This window comes from Chaetomium fimeti (genome assembly GCF_033439085.1).
Source record: "Chaetomium fimeti strain CBS 168.71 chromosome Unknown B0H64scaffold_1, whole genome shotgun sequence".
Taxonomy (NCBI): Eukaryota; Fungi; Ascomycota; class Sordariomycetes; order Sordariales; family Chaetomiaceae; genus Chaetomium; species Chaetomium fimeti.
In genome coordinates this window covers 21,040-40,805 of record NW_026944329.1, presented here as the reverse complement: position 1 = coordinate 40,805, position 19,766 = coordinate 21,040, and the positions used below count along the sequence as shown (strand labels likewise).

The following is a 19,766-nucleotide window of genomic DNA, read 5'->3' as shown; positions in this document are numbered from 1 at the left end:
CAGTGGCCCGACCCCAACCCGCTATGTATTTGAGCTGGGGGGGGAGCTTGGACCACCATCCATCTTGAAGCTTCAATTCTTGGGAAGCATTTTCACGCGCTGCATCTGATCAACTTGAGGTACAAAAAAGTCCACGCACGCTGGCGCGACGCACTCCAGATAACACAGCTCTGTCGAACCGCCAACTGATCCGATTTCACACACATTTCGTCTTGCTAAGACCGGGCCAATCCTTCAATTGTACCGACAATGGCTGCTACAGACGACAAGGCACCCTCGCGGATGCGCGAACTGCCGCCCCCTCCGTCTCGTGCCGAAATCGACGAGCTGTACCACAACGCTCGCCTCTCCCTACCCGCCCCACTGAGACTTCCAATGGCCTCGTCCCTGTCGTTCTTTGCTGGATTCACCCTGGGAACGGCACAAGGCGGCAAGATGGCAGGTCTGCAGTTTCGAGCAGAGCACGCGCACAAGCTGCCGACTAGCACAACGGGCTGGTTCCTCTACCACAAGAGCAAGAATTACCACATGGCATATGGCGGAATCCGCGAGGGTTTCAGGATGGGGTTCAAAGTGTCCTTCTGGACGACGGCCATGTTCGCAATCGAGCAAATGTTCGACTCGTACCGCGGAACCGCTGACATCTTTAACACGGTGACATCGTGCGTCACTGTGGCAGGGGGCTTTAGTCTTTGGAGTATGGCTCCTTTACATCTTCTTGCGACATGTTGTCTAATGGCTGCTAATACCACGACTGCATTGCAGATCGTTTCTCTTTGCCAATGACCGCTCGGACGACAAAAGCCGCCCTTGCCGCTGGGTTTGTCTACGGAGGGCTCCAGGATGCCTTGGGTGTGGTGAGGGGTCGCCCCATCGGATACGTCGACTGGGTCAAGCGGCAGCTGGGCGCATCGCAAAGAAAGGAACCGAGAACACCATAAGGAACACACTTATCCTGCCGCGAGTTAATCTGCTCTGCCGGACTGGTCGGCAAGTTTTGGCTACGGCCCGACTCGACGGACCGAGATTCGCTCCGCTTTGCCCGGCGTCCTGGCCCAGATGACGGCAACCCCCACGCCCCCTCAACGCCGATAGCGGTCAGCTGACCCTTCTGGCATATCAATCACCATATGGACGCCGATATCAACCGCGCTCAATCCCTGGTCGATCGTCCGAAGCGAGGATTTGGTTGCTTCGAAGTATCGCTGAGATCTCCCGGCGTCCTTAAGCCGGGCGTGGAGTTCACCTGACCTGGTTTGACACTGCGAGTGGGCCCCGAGTTTTATCCTCCCCAAACACCCAAAGCCGCTTTTGCGCTGCACTCGGCTGCTTGGCAGGGCCCCGCTTCAGTGGCTCTTTGTGCTCTGGACGCTTAATGTGGGCCGGATTGCGGTGCCGGGAGAGAGTGAACACCCCACATGTGCGGCTATCTGCGGTTTTCTGAGAGGAGACCAGCGATAACATCATCGGCGCATCGCGCGCCACGACAACGGCACATTGCGACGCCAATGAAGATTCTCATCTTGTCCCGTAATGGCCCCGGGATTGGTGGGTTATGGTGCGTTTCGGTGCGTTTCGGGGATGAATGGTCTGCGATACCGGTGGGAGGAGAACCGAGAAGCGGGTTGTTCGCCGATTATATCTTCACAGTTCGTCTCATCAATGGAAACCCAGGGCAACCCCATTGATGCAGCGTCCATCCTTCGATACCCCTCGCCTAACCCCCACCGAAGTTGTTCATTGGATTCTATCATATCTTTTGGCCGTCCCCTCCACCCTCCGCCATTCGGGTTTCCTACAGTGAAACGATTACCAGGAAGCATCACGGTATCACTTTGCCATGGCGCCCCTCCCCAGATCGCTACCTGCCGGCATCCTTCCGCCAGGTAGCATGACGAGGGCAAGACCGATCGTTACAGCCATCCCCGCCACAGCAATCGCTTCTCCGTCTGGTCAAGATTGCTTGCCACAAACACGTCGGAACTCTCACATCACCAGAAAATCAACACCCACATCATCACGGCCTTTACACTCATCTTCCAGCAATTCATCACCTTCCGTGCATTCAACGCTAGGCGCTCCAGTCCCTGTCGACTTGTCATCCCCCACGCCTGAGCATCATCCAACAAAGATGCCTCAGCCGGCGCCGTTGGGTGTGCTGCCATTAACCAATATTCTCCGGTCTCTCATGACGACGACCGTTTCGTCATCCCCGCTCCTGCTCCCGCCGTCCCTAGCCATGATGTCCGTCCTGGCGAACACCTCTGTTGCGGTTCTCAACCCAGACAGAAACCCCCTTCTCCGCTTCTTCCTGAAAAAAACATTCTATGCCCAATTCTGCGCGGGCGAGAACCCGCTGGAAGTACGACGGACGATCGAATCGCTGAAAGCGATCGGCCTAAGCGGCGTCATTCTGGGTTACGCCAAGGAGGTCGTGCTCACCGAAGCACAGATGAAGGATCTCGCCTCATGCAGCACTGGCGCTGTTGCCGAAGACTGTGTACGAACCGAGATCACCCCCTGGGCCAATGGCACCATGGAGACGGTACGCCTTGCCTCGCCGGGCGACTTCGTCGCGCTCAAGTTCACCGGCGCCGGCCGCCAGGCGCTTCACGCCCTCTCTCAGCGCCTGCAGCCTTCCGAGGCCTTGGCCTCGGCCATTGACAGCATCTGCCAGCTCGCTGCATCACGCGGTGTGCGCCTGCTCTTTGACGCAGAGCAGCAGGCCCTCCAGCCGGGCATCGATGACTGGTCCCTCGCGTACATGCGAAAGTACAACACGGGGCAGAACGCCGTTGTCTATGGCACATACCAGGCGTATCTCAAGTCGACGCCGTCGACGATCGGCCGGCACCTCGCCGCCGCCAGCCAGGGTGGCTTTACCCTCGGCGTCAAGCTGGTCCGTGGCGCCTATTTGGGTTCCGACCCCCGCCACCTCATCCACAACACCAAGGCCGACACGGACGCGGCTTACGACGGCATCTCCGAGGCGTTGCTGCGGGGCAAGTGGAGCGCGGGTCTCGAGCCACCGCGGGGTGAGAAGGGCGGGACCGCCGCGTTTCCCAACGTGAGCGTGGTCGTGGCCACGCACAACCGGGAGTCGGTGGTCAAGGCGCGCAAGGTCCTCTCCGAGATCAACACGGACGTGGACGTGGCGTTTGCCCAGCTCCAGGGGATGGCGGACGAGGTCAGCTGCGAGCTGGTGACAACCCGCGCCGCCAACAGGGCGCCGCGCGCCTACAAGTACCTCGTCTGGGGCTCGACGGGCGAGTGTATGAAGTATTTGCTGCGGAGGGCGCACGAGAACCGGGATGCGGTGCAGCGGACCCGGGCGGGGCGGGATGCCATGCGGGTCGAGCTATTTCGGAGGGTGAAGAGCCTTTTTGGGCTGTCGGCGTAGGTGGGGCTTTTTGCTGGCATCTCATATGTAGTCGGGGCATAGGAAGGGCGGGAGTTTGGGGCGCACTGCATTTTTATCGGTTTTTTGATGCCATCATGACCCCGCAGCATGTATCTGCGGACGACTTTCTAGTTTAGAGGGGAGCGAAGCTGACTGGTAGACGGCTGCTATAAAACGTATTCCCACAATACTGATCTCTCGCGCCATCCCCCACTGTTTTCTGATCGTCTGATAAATGGTTGTGCAGGGGCTCGAGGGAGCGGCTCTGGCTCGTTGGTTTGAGCCTGTATTTCTTTTTGTCGGAGGGTGACCCTTGCTAGGAGTAGCCAGAACTCCTCTCCAAAGAAACAGGAAGGTTTATGCGACGATTGTATGGACTATCCGGCGCCCGGTTATTGCAACCTTGCTCTTGTCGCCGAGAGCCACTTTCACTTCCAAACAGTCTTCTCACGAAACCGTTGTGGCCAAGGAAACGAAATTGTGGCTCCACGAGGGTATTCTGTTGCGTCCTGGCCCCGATTTGCCCCCCCTTTCTTGCGGGGTTTGCCGTTGGTTGAGCGTCTGCTGCAGACAGCGTTCAGGGTGCGGTAACGAACCCAGCAAATCATTCCTCCCATCAAAGCCCTCGCAATGCCATCCCCATAATGGCAAGACTCTCGCTCTGTTGTCGTTGTTCTTGTTCATCCGCAAGACGCTCCAGCGACGGAACCCCGTTGAGCCTGTAGTATTTGCGCACCTTTGGCCACTCGGTCGTTTGGGCAAGCTCGGCATCCGTTAAGGGGGTTGGGGTTCCCTTCACGTGTTGCTGTATGTGGTCCCAGATGGCTTCTTGTGTTTGTGCTTGCGTCGAGGCTTCTACTTGCGCGGTCGATGACGACAGTACGACTTTGACCACGATCAGGTCTTTTGTCTTGCCGGGAGTGATGCCCCACCTTCGGTACGCGTCTGCGATCTGTGCAAAGTTAGTACGACCTCGGTCCTCATGGGCGTGGTGATTGAAAGGGAAGAGAAAGTATGTACGTTATTGTTTGTGTTCAAGGACACCACGATTTCCGAGTGAACATTGGGTGTCCGCAGCGTCCCGTCCAGCAACATATTGGCAGCGCTGTAGACAGCGGCAAGTAGGTGGAGCCTGGAGATGACGGATGAAGCATCGATGAAGGCATACTCAAACTCGCTATTCCGAGAGAGTAGTTGCGTATGGAGAAACTCGCAATTTGAGACGTCCCGAAAAAAGGCAGCGTAAATCTGACAAGTTGGAGGGATGTGTTCAAGATTGAGCTTTTCAAGAGCCATTGTTTCTGCTTTGTTCGGGAGATTTCGGCGTTTTCAGGCAGGTCTCTTCGATTGTAGTGGGTATTACGTGAATTCGGGTTTCAAATGTAAATTCAATCGGTAGGGAGTTAAGACACGCAGCGTTTGAGGAGTGCATTTCGACGGGCATTTCGAGCCGACTTGGAGGGGCAGCGCGGGGTTGACGCACCGCGACTGCCAAGGCTGCAGTTAACCCTAACCCAACCTGCGGAATGGTTTTGCGAAATCTGTCATCCGATCAGCGGGCCGAAAGAGATGAGACGGGATTGTCCCCAAGCATCCGATCGCAAATAAGAACCCTGCGAGCCACAAGGGGATGGTAGCCTGCGGCTTGCGATCGCGATGGCGCAGAGGTTGAACTACCCAAGCCTCTCCCTTCCCTGACAGCCTGCGCTGAAGCGACTGCGAACCACACTGCTTTTTCGCGATGTCGTGCCGCGACGCATGTCGAGCTTTTCGCCACGAGTAGTTACCGGGCTCACGAGTGAGTTAAGGTGCCGGGGTAAAAATTGACGGATGGAGCCCGCCCAGACCTCGAGTGAGGTGGTGCTGCAGTCCATGTGTCCATGCTGGGTCGGGCCAGAAAACCCGGCATTCTGGACGCGGTGCACCCAATTAGCAGATTCCCTTGGCAACAGGGCCAGGTGCCGCCCCTGAACATCTGGATCTGGGGACGCGGCAATCTCCATTTCTCCCACCGGTCTGCCATCGGCAAAACCCGTCCAGCACCCGAATTCTCGACCCGGCCAACCAACCTGAGGCGCGGGCGGTTCCCCCAGGTTTTGCACGCGTTTCCGCATTGTGCGCCGTCCAACACAGCATCGACAATTGAAGGGTCTCCCCCACCGACGCCACGCCGCCCCGAGTTGGCGCGGCACAGCATCACGCCCAAGTACCGGGACCTGCCGGTCGCCGAAACATACAATACACCATGCCTCAAGCCCGCCCACCCAAGCGACCCAGCGACGCCGGCGATGGGCCAGCCGATGCTGCCTCGGTGCCCAAGGTGAAACTGGCGCGTCTCGAGCGCGGACCCGAGGAGTTTTCCAATGTCGTGAAGAGCAAGCTGCAGTCGTACACGCGCACCGGGCAGGCGTGCGATCGGTGTAAGGTGAGTGCATGGTGGCCGAAAATCCGGGGTGTCCGTCTGATGGGTTCGGGTCGCTGACCGTTCACCTTGTTGCCCGCAGGTCCGCAAAATCCGTTGCGACGCCCTCGCCGAAGGCTGCTCGCATTGCGCCACCCAGAATCTCGAGTGTTACGTGACCGACCGCGTCACGGGCCGCACCGAGCGGAGGGGCTATCTCCAACAACTCGAGCGCGAGAAGGGTGCCATGCTCGTCCATATCCGCGAGCTCGAAAAGCTCCTGGAGAACAACGGCGTCGAAGTAAGGCCGTGGCAGTTTCCCGGGTACACGACCACGTATCCCCCAGATATTCCCCGCGACCACCTTGGCGTTCCCGACCCGTCTTTCAAGGACCAATGGCAGCAGGTCGGCTTGGTATGGGTGAAGAACAGTCAACAGAAGCCGCCATCCAACAGCGGCAGCACCCATACGCCATGGTCGATGCTCGCGTCCAGGCCGAAAGACAGCTACTTGGGTGTGTCCTCGGACAGCGCACCTCTCAGCTCCATCAAGGGAACCACCTTATCCATCCTCGGGACCACGATTGACCTGACATGTTTTGACGCCCCGGACATCGATGAGCCTCCTCCCGGAGCCCCCATCGGCTCGCCGCTTTACAACAAATCCGTCATGGCCCTGCTCCAATCCTGCCTCAACATCAACCCCCCGCAGAGCAATGTCGAGCTGCCCTCGAGGAATGATGCGTTCACATATGCCGAGTGGTATTTCCTCATGGTCTGGCCATTCCTTCCAATCCTGCACAAACCCTCTTTTATCCAGCTTGTAAGTCACCCACTGCCCCCGACGTGGTTAGGGCCGTTACTGATCCCCGCCGCAGTTGACACGTATTTATGACGACCCAACCTTCAAGCCGACAGTGCCGGAGCTGGTCGTCGTGCACATGGTTTTCGCCACAATTTATTTTCAATACGGCGTTAGGAACCAGGAGGAGCCCGAGAAGCATGCCCAACTCAACGAACTGTCCAACAAGCATTACCACTGGAGCTTGAACAAGTTTTTTGACCTCGCCACTTCTCATGCGGTGACGTCTGTCCAGGCCCTGGCCATGATTGCATCGCATACTCGGAACTTCCCCAAGCCCGAGTGCTCTCTGGCCGTCGCCAGCTACGCGTTTGGGAAAGCCATCGAGATGAATCTTCACAGAGCTGTCAAGATACCAGGTGGCGGGACAACAATAGATAACGAAGTGCGCAAGCGAATATGGTGGGCTACCGTCGCCATCCTGTGCACCCTGAACGGCCGACTCGGCCGGCCGATGCCCATCTCGGTGGAAGAGTTTGACGTCGGCTTCCCTCTCGCTATCAACGATGAGTACATTGGAGAGGAAGGGATATTGGATCCTTCCAAGATCGGCCATTGCAACTACAGTGTCGGCCTGACAGGCTTCAAGATCACCCCTCTTTACATCGAGATGTATTCCAAAATCTACAGCGTGCGGCGAGACCCTAGCAAGTACGTCCAAGTGGTCAGCCAACTTGAAGAGGCGTTGCGGAACCTTTTGGATGAGCTGCCCGACGAGCTGAGACTGGACAAATGCCAGCCCACGAGCCAAATCTTCGCGCTCTACACCCAGGCATTCTGTCTCGAATTCACCCTCTGTCTCAGGCACCCCTCCGTTTGTCTGGCTGATGATGCCAAAATCGTCGCCGAAAACACTAGGGTCTGCGAGGAGACGGCTCGGAAGCTTCTCAAGGTGGTTGGATCGCTGTTCAAGTTGAAGTCATTGGACACAACCTGGTACCAGCAGGCGGTCTACGTTGGTGCCATTTTCTCGACACTCGTGGCACACTGGCAACGGCGCTACGAAATAACCGCCTTTGAGGTTGCCGCCCTTCGTGAAGACATGTCACTGTGGTTGAACATCATCGGGGAAATAGGTCGACTTTTAGGTAAGCACCCATGGTACCCGTCGGCGGCTTTTCGCCCATGACTGACGCAATAGCAGGCACGGGCAATCGTCTTGCAACCGAGATAGGCGCCATCATTGAGCGAACCATCAACTGGATCGAGCAAGACATGGGCCGTAAGTCCGGGTCACCAGCCGGCCAGATTCCCATCAAACAGCAGTCCCCATCATACCAACAAGCCGTGAAACCAAAACAACAAACAAGCAACGCACTAGTTCCCGGCGGTGTAGGCGCGACTACCGCCTCCGAGCAACGGAACGGTGGTACCACAAACGGGAACTATTACGAACCCAGCGTCACCACCGCCGCCGCCTACCCGTCTCTCAGCTACGGCGATCAGGCCGCCGGTGGGGTTGCCGCTAACCAGAGCAATACCGGGGCAGTCGACTCTCCCGATGGGGCACAGTATCTCTATGCAGCAGCCTCGGCCGCTGCAGCGGCAACCGCATCGAACGCGACGGCGGCAATGGAGCAAGCGGCTGCGGCGCAAAATCCCCTGATCGCCTTCGCTTCCCAAGCAACACAACACGTCGCGGGACAGGCGACAGACAACTGGCCCGCGCAACCCCCATTAATGGCGCATAACGCGCCCCCCACCAATACATGGCAAGACTGGACAAATGCGATCCAAGACACGCAGGACCGGTATAGCGCCAACGCCCTCCTCACGCTCAACTCTGGACGGCCGGGCGATGTCGGCACCGGCGGGGTCGTCGACCACGTCAACCAAGACGACGCAATGGGCAGCGCACATTCAGGACAGTGGCCCCTCCTAGTGTTTCATGACGGATCTGGTGGTGTGAGCGGCCCATGAGGGCATCCTTTTCTTTGTCTTTATATACACCTTTTCCCCAATCGCTATTGATACCACGGTATATGGATTCTTCCTTTCGGTCAGCATGAACTCGGCTTGCTTGCTGGGTCACCTCTCGTCTAGGATCTGTCTCGGCTTTTTGTGGAGCTAGGATGATTTGGCAATGTGGTATAATATCTGGGTCTCACGCATTTCAGTTAGAAACGGCGGGAGGTGTTCGGGGGTCTCTAAATGGAAGCAACAGGCAACAACATACTCTCGGCTGGTTTTTTGGGCCACATGGTCTCGGCGCTCTGTATTTCCGGAACTAGTTTCAAGGTGTCGTCCGTGGGGGATCGGACCTCATCTCTAATTGCCTCTAGGTTGAGGCCTTTTTCTATGTAGTTCACTCGGGGTGGTGGAAAATACAACGAAGTGCGATCCCGAAACTGCGATCCCGAAACTGCGATCCCACTAGGGGGGGGGTGGGGGGGACAAGAACCTCGCATTGCTCGGCTTTCAAAACGAAGTTACCAGACCAGCCGGGAGCACACCATCAACACCACGGCTTCAAAATGGGTGACGCATCGGTCAACCAAGTAACTCCTCCACCACTAGTTGCAGTCTGTGACTTTCTTCGTCACAGCAGAGCCTGCTTGTCAGGGCCTTTGAACTGCACCGTCCCCGGCTCGGTCTGTCCAGCGAGGGCGCCTTCGTCCTCTTTGGTCTGACCCCCGTCACTAGCCGATTCGGCCTGCAGGAACTGGTTGCGGCTGCGGCGGCGGCGGATGAGATCATCGGCATAGCGCACGATGGCGAGCGCCAGCCCGGCCGCCAGCACGGCGATGTTGATGGTGAAACCGCGCCGGTACAGCGGGCTGTCGTCCTGCCTGAAGATCTGCGCGCCGTAGATGCCGGCGATGTTGGCACCCATGATGACCCTGAGGGGAGTGAGTTAGCCCTTTTGTTGAGATGCGTTGGCATGGAAGAGGCAAGATACGTACATTGCCATGGCTAGGGCGCGCACTTCCGAGTCCTCGCAGGTGAGGGACATCCAGGCGATGTTGAGGGGGTGCGAGAAGGTGCCGAAGGTCTGCGTCCAGACGACACCGAAATAACGGACGCCCCGGAGGCCAATGAGCTCGGTAAACACGCGATTGAATACATAGCCCAGTAGGTGGCAGCAGAATCCTGCTATGACGGTTTCACCACGTTTGTTGCTAGGGGTTTGTCAGGTCAGCAGCTATCCAACAGAACAGGTATTGGGGTGATTGGGTGAGGGAGAAGCATACAAGTGATCAGAAACATAACTGAAGGTGAATGAAACTGGAATCTGAAGGAAGAGACCAACAGACGCCATGGCGTTGCTAGTCAGGGCACCGAAGCCGAAGCTATTGACGATAGAGGGCGAGTAAGTGTCGAAGGCGCGTTGCGGGCCATTATTGGACAGGGTGATCAGGACATGACACCACAGACGCCAGTCGGCGAAAGCACGCTTGAAGGCACCGAGATTGATGTTCTTCTTCTTCTTTCCTTTCATGGGGTCATCGAGCAGCACGCGGGTTTGCAAGATATGCAACTCTCGCTTGGTGAAGAATGTGAAATGGGGAAGAAAGGTCGGGGACGGGTTGCGGAATGAGTCGGGCAAGCAAAAGCCGAGGACGAAGCCGCTGAGGATGGTGAAACCACCCATGATGACGAACAGCCAGAACCAGCCGGCTCGGTCTGCAACGCCGCGCATGTGCAAGATGCCATACGCCAGCAGCTTAGATGACGCCTGGCCGAATTGGTTTCCAAAGTAGAAGAACATGACGCGCTTTGCCGTCTCCTTGCGGGTATACCATGTAGAGAGCGTCCATAGACCGCCTGGAATGAACCCTGACTCGGTAATTCCAAGCAGGAATCGTGTTGCGATGAATGATCCGTAGCTATTTTGGAAAGCCTGGAAGGTACTGACGGTCCCGAACAGAAAGAGCTGGAGCGTGAGCCACTTTCCGGGCCCGACACGGTACAGGATCATGTTGGACGGGATCTCAAACAGCACGATGCCCAGCGATAGCATCTGCTGCCCGACGTTAAATTCGTTTTGTGTCACCCCAACATCTTGCATGAAGCGGTCGGTAATGGCGTTGGCAATGTTGCCACGGTCAAGTTCTACATCGGAGGGTGTGTTAGCCTCAGGGGCTACAACGTGAAGGGGGGTCTGGGTATGGGAGGTTGGCGGCAGGTAATGATTGGCACCGACGTAAACAGAAGAAGCCAAGGGTCAACAGTGGCATAATAATGAAGTCTAGCCTATCACGAGGGGAGGGGTTCGTTAGCGGTGACAACCAAAGGCGAATAGTCGGTGATTATACACACTTCCGCTTGGCTTTGGCTTCCTCCTCGGGAGACCAATCCCGTTGCAGGGCAAGAGACTCCTCATCCTCACGGGGTGGCGGATACTGGCCCGGATCTGCCGATTTAACGTCGAAGCCGGACATGTTGTCGGGATGCCACACTGTGTCGGCTCTTAGCAATGGCCCCGAGACTTTGGTCCGCGGTCCGCGGAAATAGTAGGCAAAGGGTGAAAGACAATCAACTGAGTGGGTGTGAAACGGCCGTGGATTGACTGCCGACCTAGGCACCTCATGACTTCAAAGATGCCGGATCTCCGGCCGCCCTTATACCTCCGGGCAGTTCACTGCTCACGCGGCTACAGGAATTGGCTGTAGCGGCCCTCATCATGACCCCGTTTGAGCGAGATGTTCTGATTTGTTTCTGGGCACATATGAGAACATCGGCAATGTCCAGCACGCCATACTTTCAGCAGGCAGGCAGGCATATTCCGTGGGTACATAAAGGCTTGGAGATCTTGGCCGGCCATGTCTAGCAACTTTCATTCTTGCTGCTCCCAGGAGCGTGGACAAGGTACTCCGTGTCTTGCCGACAACAGCCTCCACACTTGGCAGGCCTAAGGTGGGCAACCAACTACCGATATCCTCTTCCTATTGTTTCAAACAAAGCTTGGTTCATATGGCGTCATTGTAGCCTCCTATGGTTCCACCGTGGGGGGTTCGCAAATAGCTGTTTCTATATCTTGGCTGCCTTGGGACTTGGGTACATATCGACCGGGTTTGAGCGGTGGGACTTGGGGCACCGCCAACACACACAAGGCGAGAAAAATGGGTGGTTAGTCTCAAATCATCTACTAATGGCATTGCTGACATATTAGAGTCCCGGGAGAAAACAGATCGAGACGCACGGTTCCGATCATCTGTTACATCTTGATTGTCCACCGGGTTCAACCCCCCGCGCCGCGCCGATGGCCCCTCAGCCCAAGAGCTGCATACAACTTGGCGAACGCCAGCAAAGGCCGGGTCAAGCTCTTTTTCGAGCGTGCCAGGCGTTCTTGGCCCTTGGCGGGCGACCCCGTGGATATGCCAAGTGTGGTTGTCAGCATCGCCAAGAGAGTGGGCTCGGATGGTGAGAGGGTCTCGTTGGTGGTGAGCGGATTTATTCCTTTTACAAGACGAATATAATGCGGCACTAGACCTCGATGGGCACTCGGCAACACGAACTTGGAAACGCGCGAGAACAATCAAGCATCCGAATCGGCAACGGTGGTTGGTGCTGTCACTGCATTCTACCTTGGTTCGGTGGCCAGCTTGGGCGGGATTTGCTCGAGGTGGATGTCGAGAAAAGTAGGGGGATACGGCAACACACACCGATTGGTTGGACGCAGCCCGGATAGATATCAAGAAAGAAGCAAGCTTTGCCTCGTGGTTGGCAAAGTCGCGATCTGAGTGGCGTAGGTTGTGAGGTTGTGGTGTCGTTGGAGCGGCCAGGGCTGATGAGGCACGAAAGGTCTAGAACGTCGGAGAACAGCGGTGGAATCCCTGCAGAGGTACAGGACGTGAGTACGCATGTACCCTAACCCTCTATCTCAGCACATGGTTCGACGGGCTGCCCCTGACGGCCTCCAGGGGTCGCGCCAAGCCCGCCTCAGACGCGGGACCCTTTTCCAACATTTCCATTTTTGGTTTGTTTCACTTCCATTACCCGACAACCGTCAGCACCATCTCCAGTCGTTTGCTTCTTTTCTTTGTATTTTTTTCTGGCATTCTTGTATTGCACAAGCATCGGGCAGCGAGTGCCCGATGCTGTTGTCTTGATGACGCGTCTGACCCCGACGGCGCTCCTCCGCCATGCCCTGCGAATCTTAATTCCCGTGTCGATCGGACTGACCGTTTATCTCTACCTCTACCCTGTCTTCAGCACATGCGCATTCCCGCTGCCGCCGGGCCAGAACAGTGCTTCCATCTCGGCCGACACCGGGCGAGCAGCATTCTTCGAGACTGCCAAACTACACTGGCAATCCGCCACGGGAGCCGCTGAGAAGGTGAACTCGACTGCCTTCGTCCCGTCGCGACCACTTGCGCCGTTCCGTCTTCTCGCGCTCGGCGACCCCCAACTCGAAGGCGACACGTCCATTCCGACCGACTACCTCGGTGTTTTCCCGCACGCGAAGAGGCTCTTCCGGCATGTGACGTTCAAGTCGAACCATTCGTCGTTGCGACAGCGCATTCGGCAGAGCTTCCATGAGCTCGTCGACGTCGTCTTCGAGGACACCTTCGATGCGCTCGAATCGCTTCGCAAACGTATCGACCTAGTCGGCAACGATTTATATCTCGCGCATATCTACCGCACGGTACACTGGTGGTCACGCCCGACCCACGTAACCGTGCTCGGCGATCTGTTGGGCAGCCAGTGGGTCGACGACAACGAGTTCTATCGCCGCGCCAGCCGTTACTGGGACCGCGTCTTCCGTGGAGCGGAGCGTGTGCCGGATGAGCTGGCGGCTTACCCGGCCGAAGAATATGATCTGGCCGGCCATCTCGGAGGTGGACCCTTCAACGAATCGACCGCCTGGACTCGGCGCATCATCAACGTCGCTGGAAACCACGATATCGGTTATGCGGGAGACATCAACGACGAGAGGACTGAGAGGTTCGAGGCTGCGTTTGGCAAGGTCAACTACGAGCTCCGCTTCGAGCTGCCCCTAGCCAACACATCCGCCGCCGAGACCACCTTCGAGGCTGACGGTAGCTCTAGCCGCCTGGTACCCGAACTGCGCATCATCGTGCTGAACGACATGAACCTCGACACCCCCGCCATCTCCACCAAGCTGCAGGACGACACGTACTCGTTCATCAACAAGGTCATCAACACCGCCGCCGCCGTCGAATTCGAGGGCCACTTCACCGTCATCCTGACCCACATCCCGCTGTACAAACCCGAGGGCGTCTGCGTCGACGACCCCTTCTTCGACTTCCACGACCACGACGGCAGTCTCAGGGAGCAGAACCAGCTGAGCGGCGCCGCCAGCAAGGGGTTCCTCGAGGGCATCCTGGGCATGTCGGGCAACGCCAAGGCGGCAGGTCGCGGCCGTGGCCGGCCGGGCATCATCCTCAACGGGCATGACCACGAGGGCTGCGATACGTGGCACTACATCAACCAGTCCATCCCGGAGTCGGATCAGCGCGCGTGGGAGGTGAAGCGATGGCGGCAGGCGAACGGGGCCGGCATTGTCGGCCAGGATGAGCTTCCCGGCGTTCGGGAGGTCACGGTCCGCAGCATGATGGGTGGCTTCGGCGGCAACGCCGGCCTGCTGAGCATCTGGTTTGACGAGGCCAGCTGGGAGTGGAAGACCGAGTACGCCACCTGCCCGCTCGGGACCCAGCACTTGTGGTGGCTTGTGCATATCTTGGATTTGATCGTCGTCATCGGCATCTTGTTGCTTGTTGTTGTGACGGTGCTGTCGGCTCTTGGATTTAACGTGGACAGTGCTGTGGAAAGGTCAGTGATCAGGTTGTGCACACCGCAGAGGAAGCTTGCCGGCCCCGACACGCCGGTTAAGGGGGTCGATGTGGTCAACGGCGGCGGCCCGGGATAGTGGGCGGAGTCGTTGCTGTATTAATCAGTATGTAATACCCCATGTATAGAAATCACACATAGTTCCATGACTACATTTGACGGTTCTACGTCAGCCATCGCACCATCACGCCGGCCTACACCGAACCGTTGCGCAGGAGGGATGGCTGAAACCTGCCCTTATCGAGAAAGCCTCTTGTTATAAACTGGTCACCAACAACAAACAGTCCTAGAAGTAAAGCAACGCGAGGGCGGCTAAGAACACAAAAGGTGTCACGCGCCAGTTAGCGCCCGCCTGGCACGGGAGGTCCAGGAACGCGTGACGGTCCTGACGGACAAGAAATGAAGACACCGGTTACGACTTGGCCGATCAGAAAGAACCACAAGATCTGGCAGTCAAGCCTCCAACCCAACAACATGTTTTCTCCTGGGTTTGTCGAACCCACTCGCGCTATCCTTGGAACCGTCGAGAATCCCTATTCCAAGCCGACACCTACGATAGGACTCCGCTCTAGGTATGGGTTTGCTCTCTGTCCTGTTCATTGATGCGGGAGCTTTGCCTGAGATGGTCGTTAGCATCAGGGCTATTGCAGCGCTGCTGGCGAACTTGCCGGCGTGAATCACCCATGGCGGACCGGGAGCACTCCGCCATTTCTGACTGAGGTTGCATCTGCTGCTGCTCCATCCGCTGTTGTTGCTGTGAGCACTCCGCTTCCTGCTTATCCATCTGCTTTGACTCCTTTTGTACTTGATGCTGCTCCCGGCCTGCATTCTGCTGGCTGTTCATCCGCTCCATTTCGTCAGCGTGGACCCCAGATCCATCCGTATGCGACCGGGCCTGGTTCTGGTTCTGATTGTGCTGTTGGGCATGGACGTCTGCGGCGGCATTGTCTGGCCTCTGGTTGCAGTCCTCGTGGTTCCTCTCTTCCCGAACTTTATCGATCTGCGTCACCGAGGATGCGGCTTGTTGTCTCTGGCCGTTCACGTCCGTTTTGTCTGTGGACATGGACAGCTGGCTTCTGTCCTGGCGGGCCGCCATTGCCTGTTGCTGCTCGCGTTGTTCTGGTTCGGTTCGCATACGGCTCCAAGCCTGGCCAAAGGTTCTCAAAAGCCCACGGGCCCTGACGCCGAAGTTGATCTTGTTTTCCGAGTCCATCAGCCCCTTACCCGCACCGTGGTGCAGGGTTTCCATGGCATTTTGTTGAACAGCGGGCATTTTGTTCGAGCAAGAGATGATCGAACCCTGGGCACTGCGTTGAGACTCAGGGGCCCTTGTGATGTGAATCAACCCCTCGAGTTGCTTATCGGAGCCTTTGGGGCCGGCGAGATGGCCATTTCTGTTGTCTTCGTGGCCCATGGACATTGTCTGGGAAGCGCCCGAAGACTCGTTCTCCTTCATCGCATCTTGGTGCATAGGCTGGCTGGCGGAGGAAGATCCATGCGGGTCGTTGGAAGAGACACCAACTTTTACGAACGGCTGCATGGAGCCGTCAAACGACCGTTTCTGATGCGTATCTCCAGTCACATCGAGGTTGTCCGCGCTCGCCGCCGGGGAATTGGTGCAGTCACCCCCAGGATTGCCCCGTGGCAGCGCGCTGGCAGTGCTGACGGCAAGGGCAAAGGTAACCACAAGACGAGTGATCTGCATGTTGGAGAGTAGAGCTCGGTCGGAATGCAAGATTTATGTCTGATAACTGATGGCCTGGGAAATTGAGGGTAGGCAATGGAGAGACTTGGACCACTTGAATTGTCACTGCATTGAGTTGGTTAAGAGGAGCGAGGGGAGAAGGGGGACTATATAAGCTGGACGAGCTCATAATCGATTTCTCCGGAATGTCTTCACCGAAGGCCTTCTATGACGCCGCCATCGGAATTTGGCCAAGGGTGATTCCGTTTGCTCTCCAGCCGTCCTCAACAACCGTTGAAACGGGGTGTTTGGCTAGGACAAGGCAAGTATCCGTACTATGTCCATTGAATTCCTGGACCATGACCAGCTCAACGTAGTGGCAGAGCCAGCGTATCGAGTGGTGGAGGGATTCTACAGCCTCCCGTCTTCCGCTTTTGACATCCCATGGAACTCCATGCGTGGTATGACTTGGTGACATCCGTGAGGGTCCATGCAGAAGGTGGCCTAGAAGCGGCAGACGCGAGTCAGGGGAAAACAGTAGCGAGGGCCCTTTTTCTCCTTCCGCTAGGTTTTCCGACCATACCTTGTCCAACTCATCCTACCGTTTCCCCCAGAGAGCGGCGGTTGTCGAAGTGCACACAGCAAGGATGGACTCTTACACACCGGACTCCTTACACACTCAATGCCTTCGGTTCCGTGGTGACTCCCTTTGACCTCCGGGAGATATTGACTCTCAATTGTGCGCCAGTGGTTTGGTAGGCCAGACCGAGCGGGTCTGATGGTGTTTGTCTAGTGTTCCTTTTCTTCGCCGAGTTCTTGTTGTGGGTGCTGGGGACACCTTAGTCTGATCTGAAATCGGGCCGTTGAACGGTTGCTCGCTGACTACTAGCCTGTCCGACGTTGCTGTAAACAACCGCAGGGAAGCTGCGTCTAGAAAGATTTTCTGTGTACTTAACTGTGTTATGATACGTGTTTGCACTTCCGTGTGTTCCGTTGCTCGCCGGGTGGGTAGATGCACAGCTCTAGGTAGGTATTTGGGAAGAGACCCTGGCTGGCGGTGGACCTGTTGGAGAGTCCACCGACAGTGTGGATGTTGTACATTTTAACATTGTATGAGGTGTATGGTACAAGGCCGAGAAGTTTAGTCTCCCGGGCGATTACGCTCCTCTGCAGCTCCCACCTATATTGTACACAACTTTGTGCTCCGGGTGCCCCTGGGGGGAAAAAGTGGGGTTTTGAGTTTGTTGACACATAGCGGGAGGCAGGGTCAAGCCCCGCGCCGTTAGTCGCGCTTCGTCTCGCCGTCCTGAGGGTCTCCCCCCTTTTGTTCTTCGGGCGGGGTGAACCAGCCGAAGAAGGATGTCTTCATGCTCTTCATGGCCTCCTTTTGAGCCTTTTCCATAGCTTCTTGTTCCTCCTTGAGCCACTTCTCGCCGTTCTTGCGGATCTCCTCCTCGAGCATCAAATAGTTCCGCATGCCGCGCTCACGGGCGATATCTTGGAGCATCTTTCCCTTGGCGAATGCCTCTTGGGGGTTCTCTTCGCCCTCGGGTGCCACCATGAGGCTCATGTTACTCGGCTTGAGGCCGAGATGGCTGCTGAGCCAGCTCATGCCGCCTCCGCGGGAAGACTTGGCCTGGACCCGTTTGTTGTGCTCCGCGCGAGCAAGAGCCTCCCGGCGGGCAAACTCGGTGGGGATGTGGTGACCGTCGAAAGACTTGATGACTTTGCGCACATCGTCGTACTGCATTGTGTGGATGAACTCGAGGAGCGGAACCAAAGACACTAGCTCCTTGTCCTTGGGGTCACCGGTCCACTTGGGCAGGATGATGGCATTTTCGGGCTGCTCGCGCACGTGCTTGGCGTTGGTGTCGATGACGATCACCTTTGACAGATCACGGTTGAGATATGACAGATCCTGTTCCACGGTTAGCATTCAGGGTCTTGATCGGGTGCAACGCGGTTGCCAGCATCGATCGGCATTACCATACCTTTATGATTTCACCATCCTTGTACTTGGTCGCTTCTCGGAATAGCGGCCACATGATGAAACGGTACGGGTCAAGCTTGCGCACCAGGGGCTCCCCATTGGCGAACGGGACGGTGGTGAAGAGGACGATCTCGTAGTACTGGCTGAGGTAGTGCAGGAAGTAGTCCACACCAGGGCGTTTCGCCACCCGCCAGCCGTGGTCTCGACTCCACTCGCTGTGTACTAGCATGTCCTCCAGACTGATGCACAGTGTGTAGGGGCGCTCGAAGGACGGGTCGGGATCCGGGAGGAGCTTTTCGAACGCTGGTTCCTGGTAGTATGTTACGGTATCGCCCATACGGGCCATGGCGCGCTTCCACCAAAGGCCAACGTTCCAGCCATTGGGCACGTCGGGGTTCTTTGACAGCTCCTCCTCGTCCCAATCCCTGCCCAGGTATGCCACACCACCGACGGCGGACAGGCCGGTGAAAGCGAGGGCCCACAACACAAGCTTCTGTCGGCGGCGCTCCGTCGAAGAGACATACGCCGATGCGGGTAGCTCACCCTTGCCTCGACCCCCTCCGCCACCAACTTTTGGGGCTCCCTCCTCTTCGATGGCAGCCAGCGCGGACTTGTCTGCGCCAGAGGTTTCATATTCGAGCGTGGACGGGATGCCTTGTGTGAGGTTGGGAAGCTTGGACAAGTCTGGTATCGGCTGTTGGTCAGACTCTTGTGGCGCTGCAAGGTCGTCCGCGGGTGGATGAGCGGGCTCCTTCGGAGGTTCGGGAGTCGGTTTGGGAGCGGATGCGGAGGTAGAGCTGCTAGGTGGTGGTTGTGACGGTTTTTGTGTGACCGGGTTTTGTGATTTCGAGAATCGCGGTGGTTGCGAATTGTTGTTCTTTGCCATACCCCGACTCCAGATGGCAGGTAGGCTCCGCGGCCGAAGCGCAGATGGGGTTGTGAGGGTCGCCGCTCGGAGGCTTGCTGCCGGGCGCGCGGCAGCTCGCGACAGCATCATGACTGTTGCCCCGTTTAGGTGCGGTAGGCTCTGCTAAAAGGGGGAACCAACGATTTATCCGTTTCGGGGATGACCCAGGTGCAATTGGCTGCCCTTGGTGCTCAAGATGCTAGAGAAGCTGGAGTCGTCATCCGGGCCGCTGGTGGTCAGCTCCAAGCCTGCAAAAAATCCGCCCTCGGCCTCGCAGCGCTGTTTAGGACCTGGTGGATTTTTCTGCCCTGCGCTGAGCACGGACCATTCAGTCAATCAGGCTAACCAAATGCGACCAGCTTTGTGGAACCGAGTTTCGTCATGGCTCGAAATCAGCAAGCCACCCAGCGCCCCACTTTGATTCGCCCATTTGCCCCGCCAAATCTGGAAGTTCCCCAAGCCGTGGCGTGTCTCCGAGTTCGCCTGCGTCAAGACCCAGACCCCGAGGTCGCAACTAACTCGGTTTGGGAGTTTTACACGGTCTCTCGGCTCTTTCTCGAATAATATTTTCACAGCGTGTCCTTGCTCCTCGCGATCGTTCCTGTGCCGACTACTCAGGCTATCTTTCCCGAGGCTGCGCACATCTCGGTTCCATGTCTCTCGCATCTCAAACCTCCCCTCAACGCCAAACTCCCTCTCTTCTCGACACTTCCAGCCATGCCTGCTGCAGATGCATTCTAGGGGGTGGCTCAATTGCTGTGTATTCC

At 57.1% G+C, this 19,766-nt stretch overlaps 8 protein-coding genes across 8 annotated transcripts; 4 read left to right on the top strand and 4 right to left on the bottom strand.

Annotated features, from left to right (window-relative positions):
• Positions 1-249: 249 nt before the first annotated feature.
• On the top strand, positions 250-941 carry B0H64DRAFT_314078 (uncharacterized protein; the record flags this gene model as incomplete). The annotated part of the gene is made up of 2 exons (XM_062800189.1): positions 250-697; positions 766-941. The coding sequence occupies 2 exons, from the start codon at positions 250-252 to the stop codon at positions 939-941; spliced, it is 624 nt and encodes a 207-aa protein (XP_062663250.1).
• A 1,190-nt stretch (positions 942-2,131) lies between these two features.
• B0H64DRAFT_413996 (FAD-linked oxidoreductase-like protein) lies at positions 2,132-3,400 on the top strand (the record flags this gene model as incomplete). Its single annotated transcript, XM_062805004.1, has 1 exon — positions 2,132-3,400. One exon carries the CDS (start codon positions 2,132-2,134, stop codon positions 3,398-3,400), a length of 1,269 nt encoding a protein of 422 aa, XP_062663249.1.
• A 603-nt stretch (positions 3,401-4,003) lies between these two features.
• On the bottom strand, positions 4,004-4,884 carry B0H64DRAFT_169 (kinase binding protein CGI-121-domain-containing protein). The gene is made up of 2 exons (XM_062798731.1): positions 4,421-4,884; positions 4,004-4,352 (listed from the first exon to the last, which is right to left on the bottom strand). The coding sequence occupies exons 1-2, from the start codon at positions 4,694-4,696 to the stop codon at positions 4,017-4,019; spliced, it is 612 nt and encodes a 203-aa protein (XP_062663248.1). The 5' UTR covers positions 4,697-4,884; the 3' UTR covers positions 4,004-4,016.
• A 465-nt stretch (positions 4,885-5,349) lies between these two features.
• B0H64DRAFT_469927 (uncharacterized protein) lies at positions 5,350-9,037 on the top strand. The gene is made up of 4 exons (XM_062807806.1): positions 5,350-5,825; positions 5,905-6,624; positions 6,680-7,751; positions 7,808-9,037. Exons 1-4 carry the CDS (start codon positions 5,646-5,648, stop codon positions 8,581-8,583), a joined length of 2,748 nt encoding a protein of 915 aa, XP_062663247.1. The 5' UTR covers positions 5,350-5,645; the 3' UTR covers positions 8,584-9,037.
• A 15-nt stretch (positions 9,038-9,052) lies between these two features.
• B0H64DRAFT_351035 (major facilitator superfamily domain-containing protein) lies at positions 9,053-11,045 on the bottom strand (the record flags this gene model as incomplete). Its single annotated transcript, XM_062801450.1, has 5 exons — positions 9,053-9,503; positions 9,567-9,782; positions 9,855-10,716; positions 10,808-10,857; positions 10,924-11,045. 5 exons carry the CDS (start codon positions 11,043-11,045, stop codon positions 9,203-9,205), a joined length of 1,551 nt encoding a protein of 516 aa, XP_062663246.1. The 3' UTR covers positions 9,053-9,202.
• Positions 11,046-12,560: 1,515 nt separating this feature from the next.
• Positions 12,561-14,572, top strand: B0H64DRAFT_379032 (uncharacterized protein). Its single transcript, XM_062802615.1, has one exon. The coding sequence runs from the start codon at positions 12,716-12,718 to the stop codon at positions 14,495-14,497; it is 1,782 nt and encodes a 593-aa protein (XP_062663245.1). The 5' UTR covers positions 12,561-12,715; the 3' UTR covers positions 14,498-14,572.
• Positions 14,573-14,715: 143 nt separating this feature from the next.
• On the bottom strand, positions 14,716-16,138 carry B0H64DRAFT_447548 (uncharacterized protein). Its single transcript, XM_062807003.1, has one exon. The coding sequence runs from the start codon at positions 16,121-16,123 to the stop codon at positions 14,987-14,989; it is 1,137 nt and encodes a 378-aa protein (XP_062663244.1). The 5' UTR covers positions 16,124-16,138; the 3' UTR covers positions 14,716-14,986.
• A 1,246-nt stretch (positions 16,139-17,384) lies between these two features.
• Positions 17,385-19,086, bottom strand: B0H64DRAFT_413991 (HAD-like domain-containing protein; the record flags this gene model as incomplete). Its single annotated transcript, XM_062805003.1, has 2 exons — positions 17,385-18,020; positions 18,094-19,086. The coding sequence occupies 2 exons, from the start codon at positions 19,084-19,086 to the stop codon at positions 17,385-17,387; spliced, it is 1,629 nt and encodes a 542-aa protein (XP_062663243.1).
• Positions 19,087-19,766: the final 680 nt, after the last annotated feature.

What these genes read in the sequence shown, in the direction of transcription:
- B0H64DRAFT_379032 (XM_062802615.1), top strand. Translation starts at nt 12,716, where the DNA reads ATGACGCGTCTGACCCCGACGGCGCTCCTCCGCCATGCCCTGCGAATC.
- B0H64DRAFT_447548 (XM_062807003.1), bottom strand. Translation starts at nt 16,123, where the DNA reads ATGCAGATCACTCGTCTTGTGGTTACCTTTGCCCTTGCCGTCAGCACT.
- B0H64DRAFT_469927 (XM_062807806.1), top strand. Translation starts at nt 5,646, where the DNA reads ATGCCTCAAGCCCGCCCACCCAAGCGACCCAGCGACGCCGGCGATGGG. An exon ending in AGGCGTGCGATCGGTGTAAG is followed by an intron (nt 5,826 to 5,904) that starts GTGAGTGCATGG and finishes TGTTGCCCGCAG; the next exon opens with GTCCGCAAAATCCGTTGCGA. An exon ending in AACCCTCTTTTATCCAGCTT is followed by an intron (nt 6,625 to 6,679) that starts GTAAGTCACCCA and finishes TCCCCGCCGCAG; the next exon opens with TTGACACGTATTTATGACGA.
- B0H64DRAFT_169 (XM_062798731.1), bottom strand. Translation starts at nt 4,696, where the DNA reads ATGGCTCTTGAAAAGCTCAATCTTGAACACATCCCTCCAACTTGTCAG. An exon ending in CCTTGAACACAAACAATAAC is followed by an intron (nt 4,353 to 4,420) that starts GTACATACTTTC and finishes AACTTTGCACAG; the next exon opens with ATCGCAGACGCGTACCGAAG.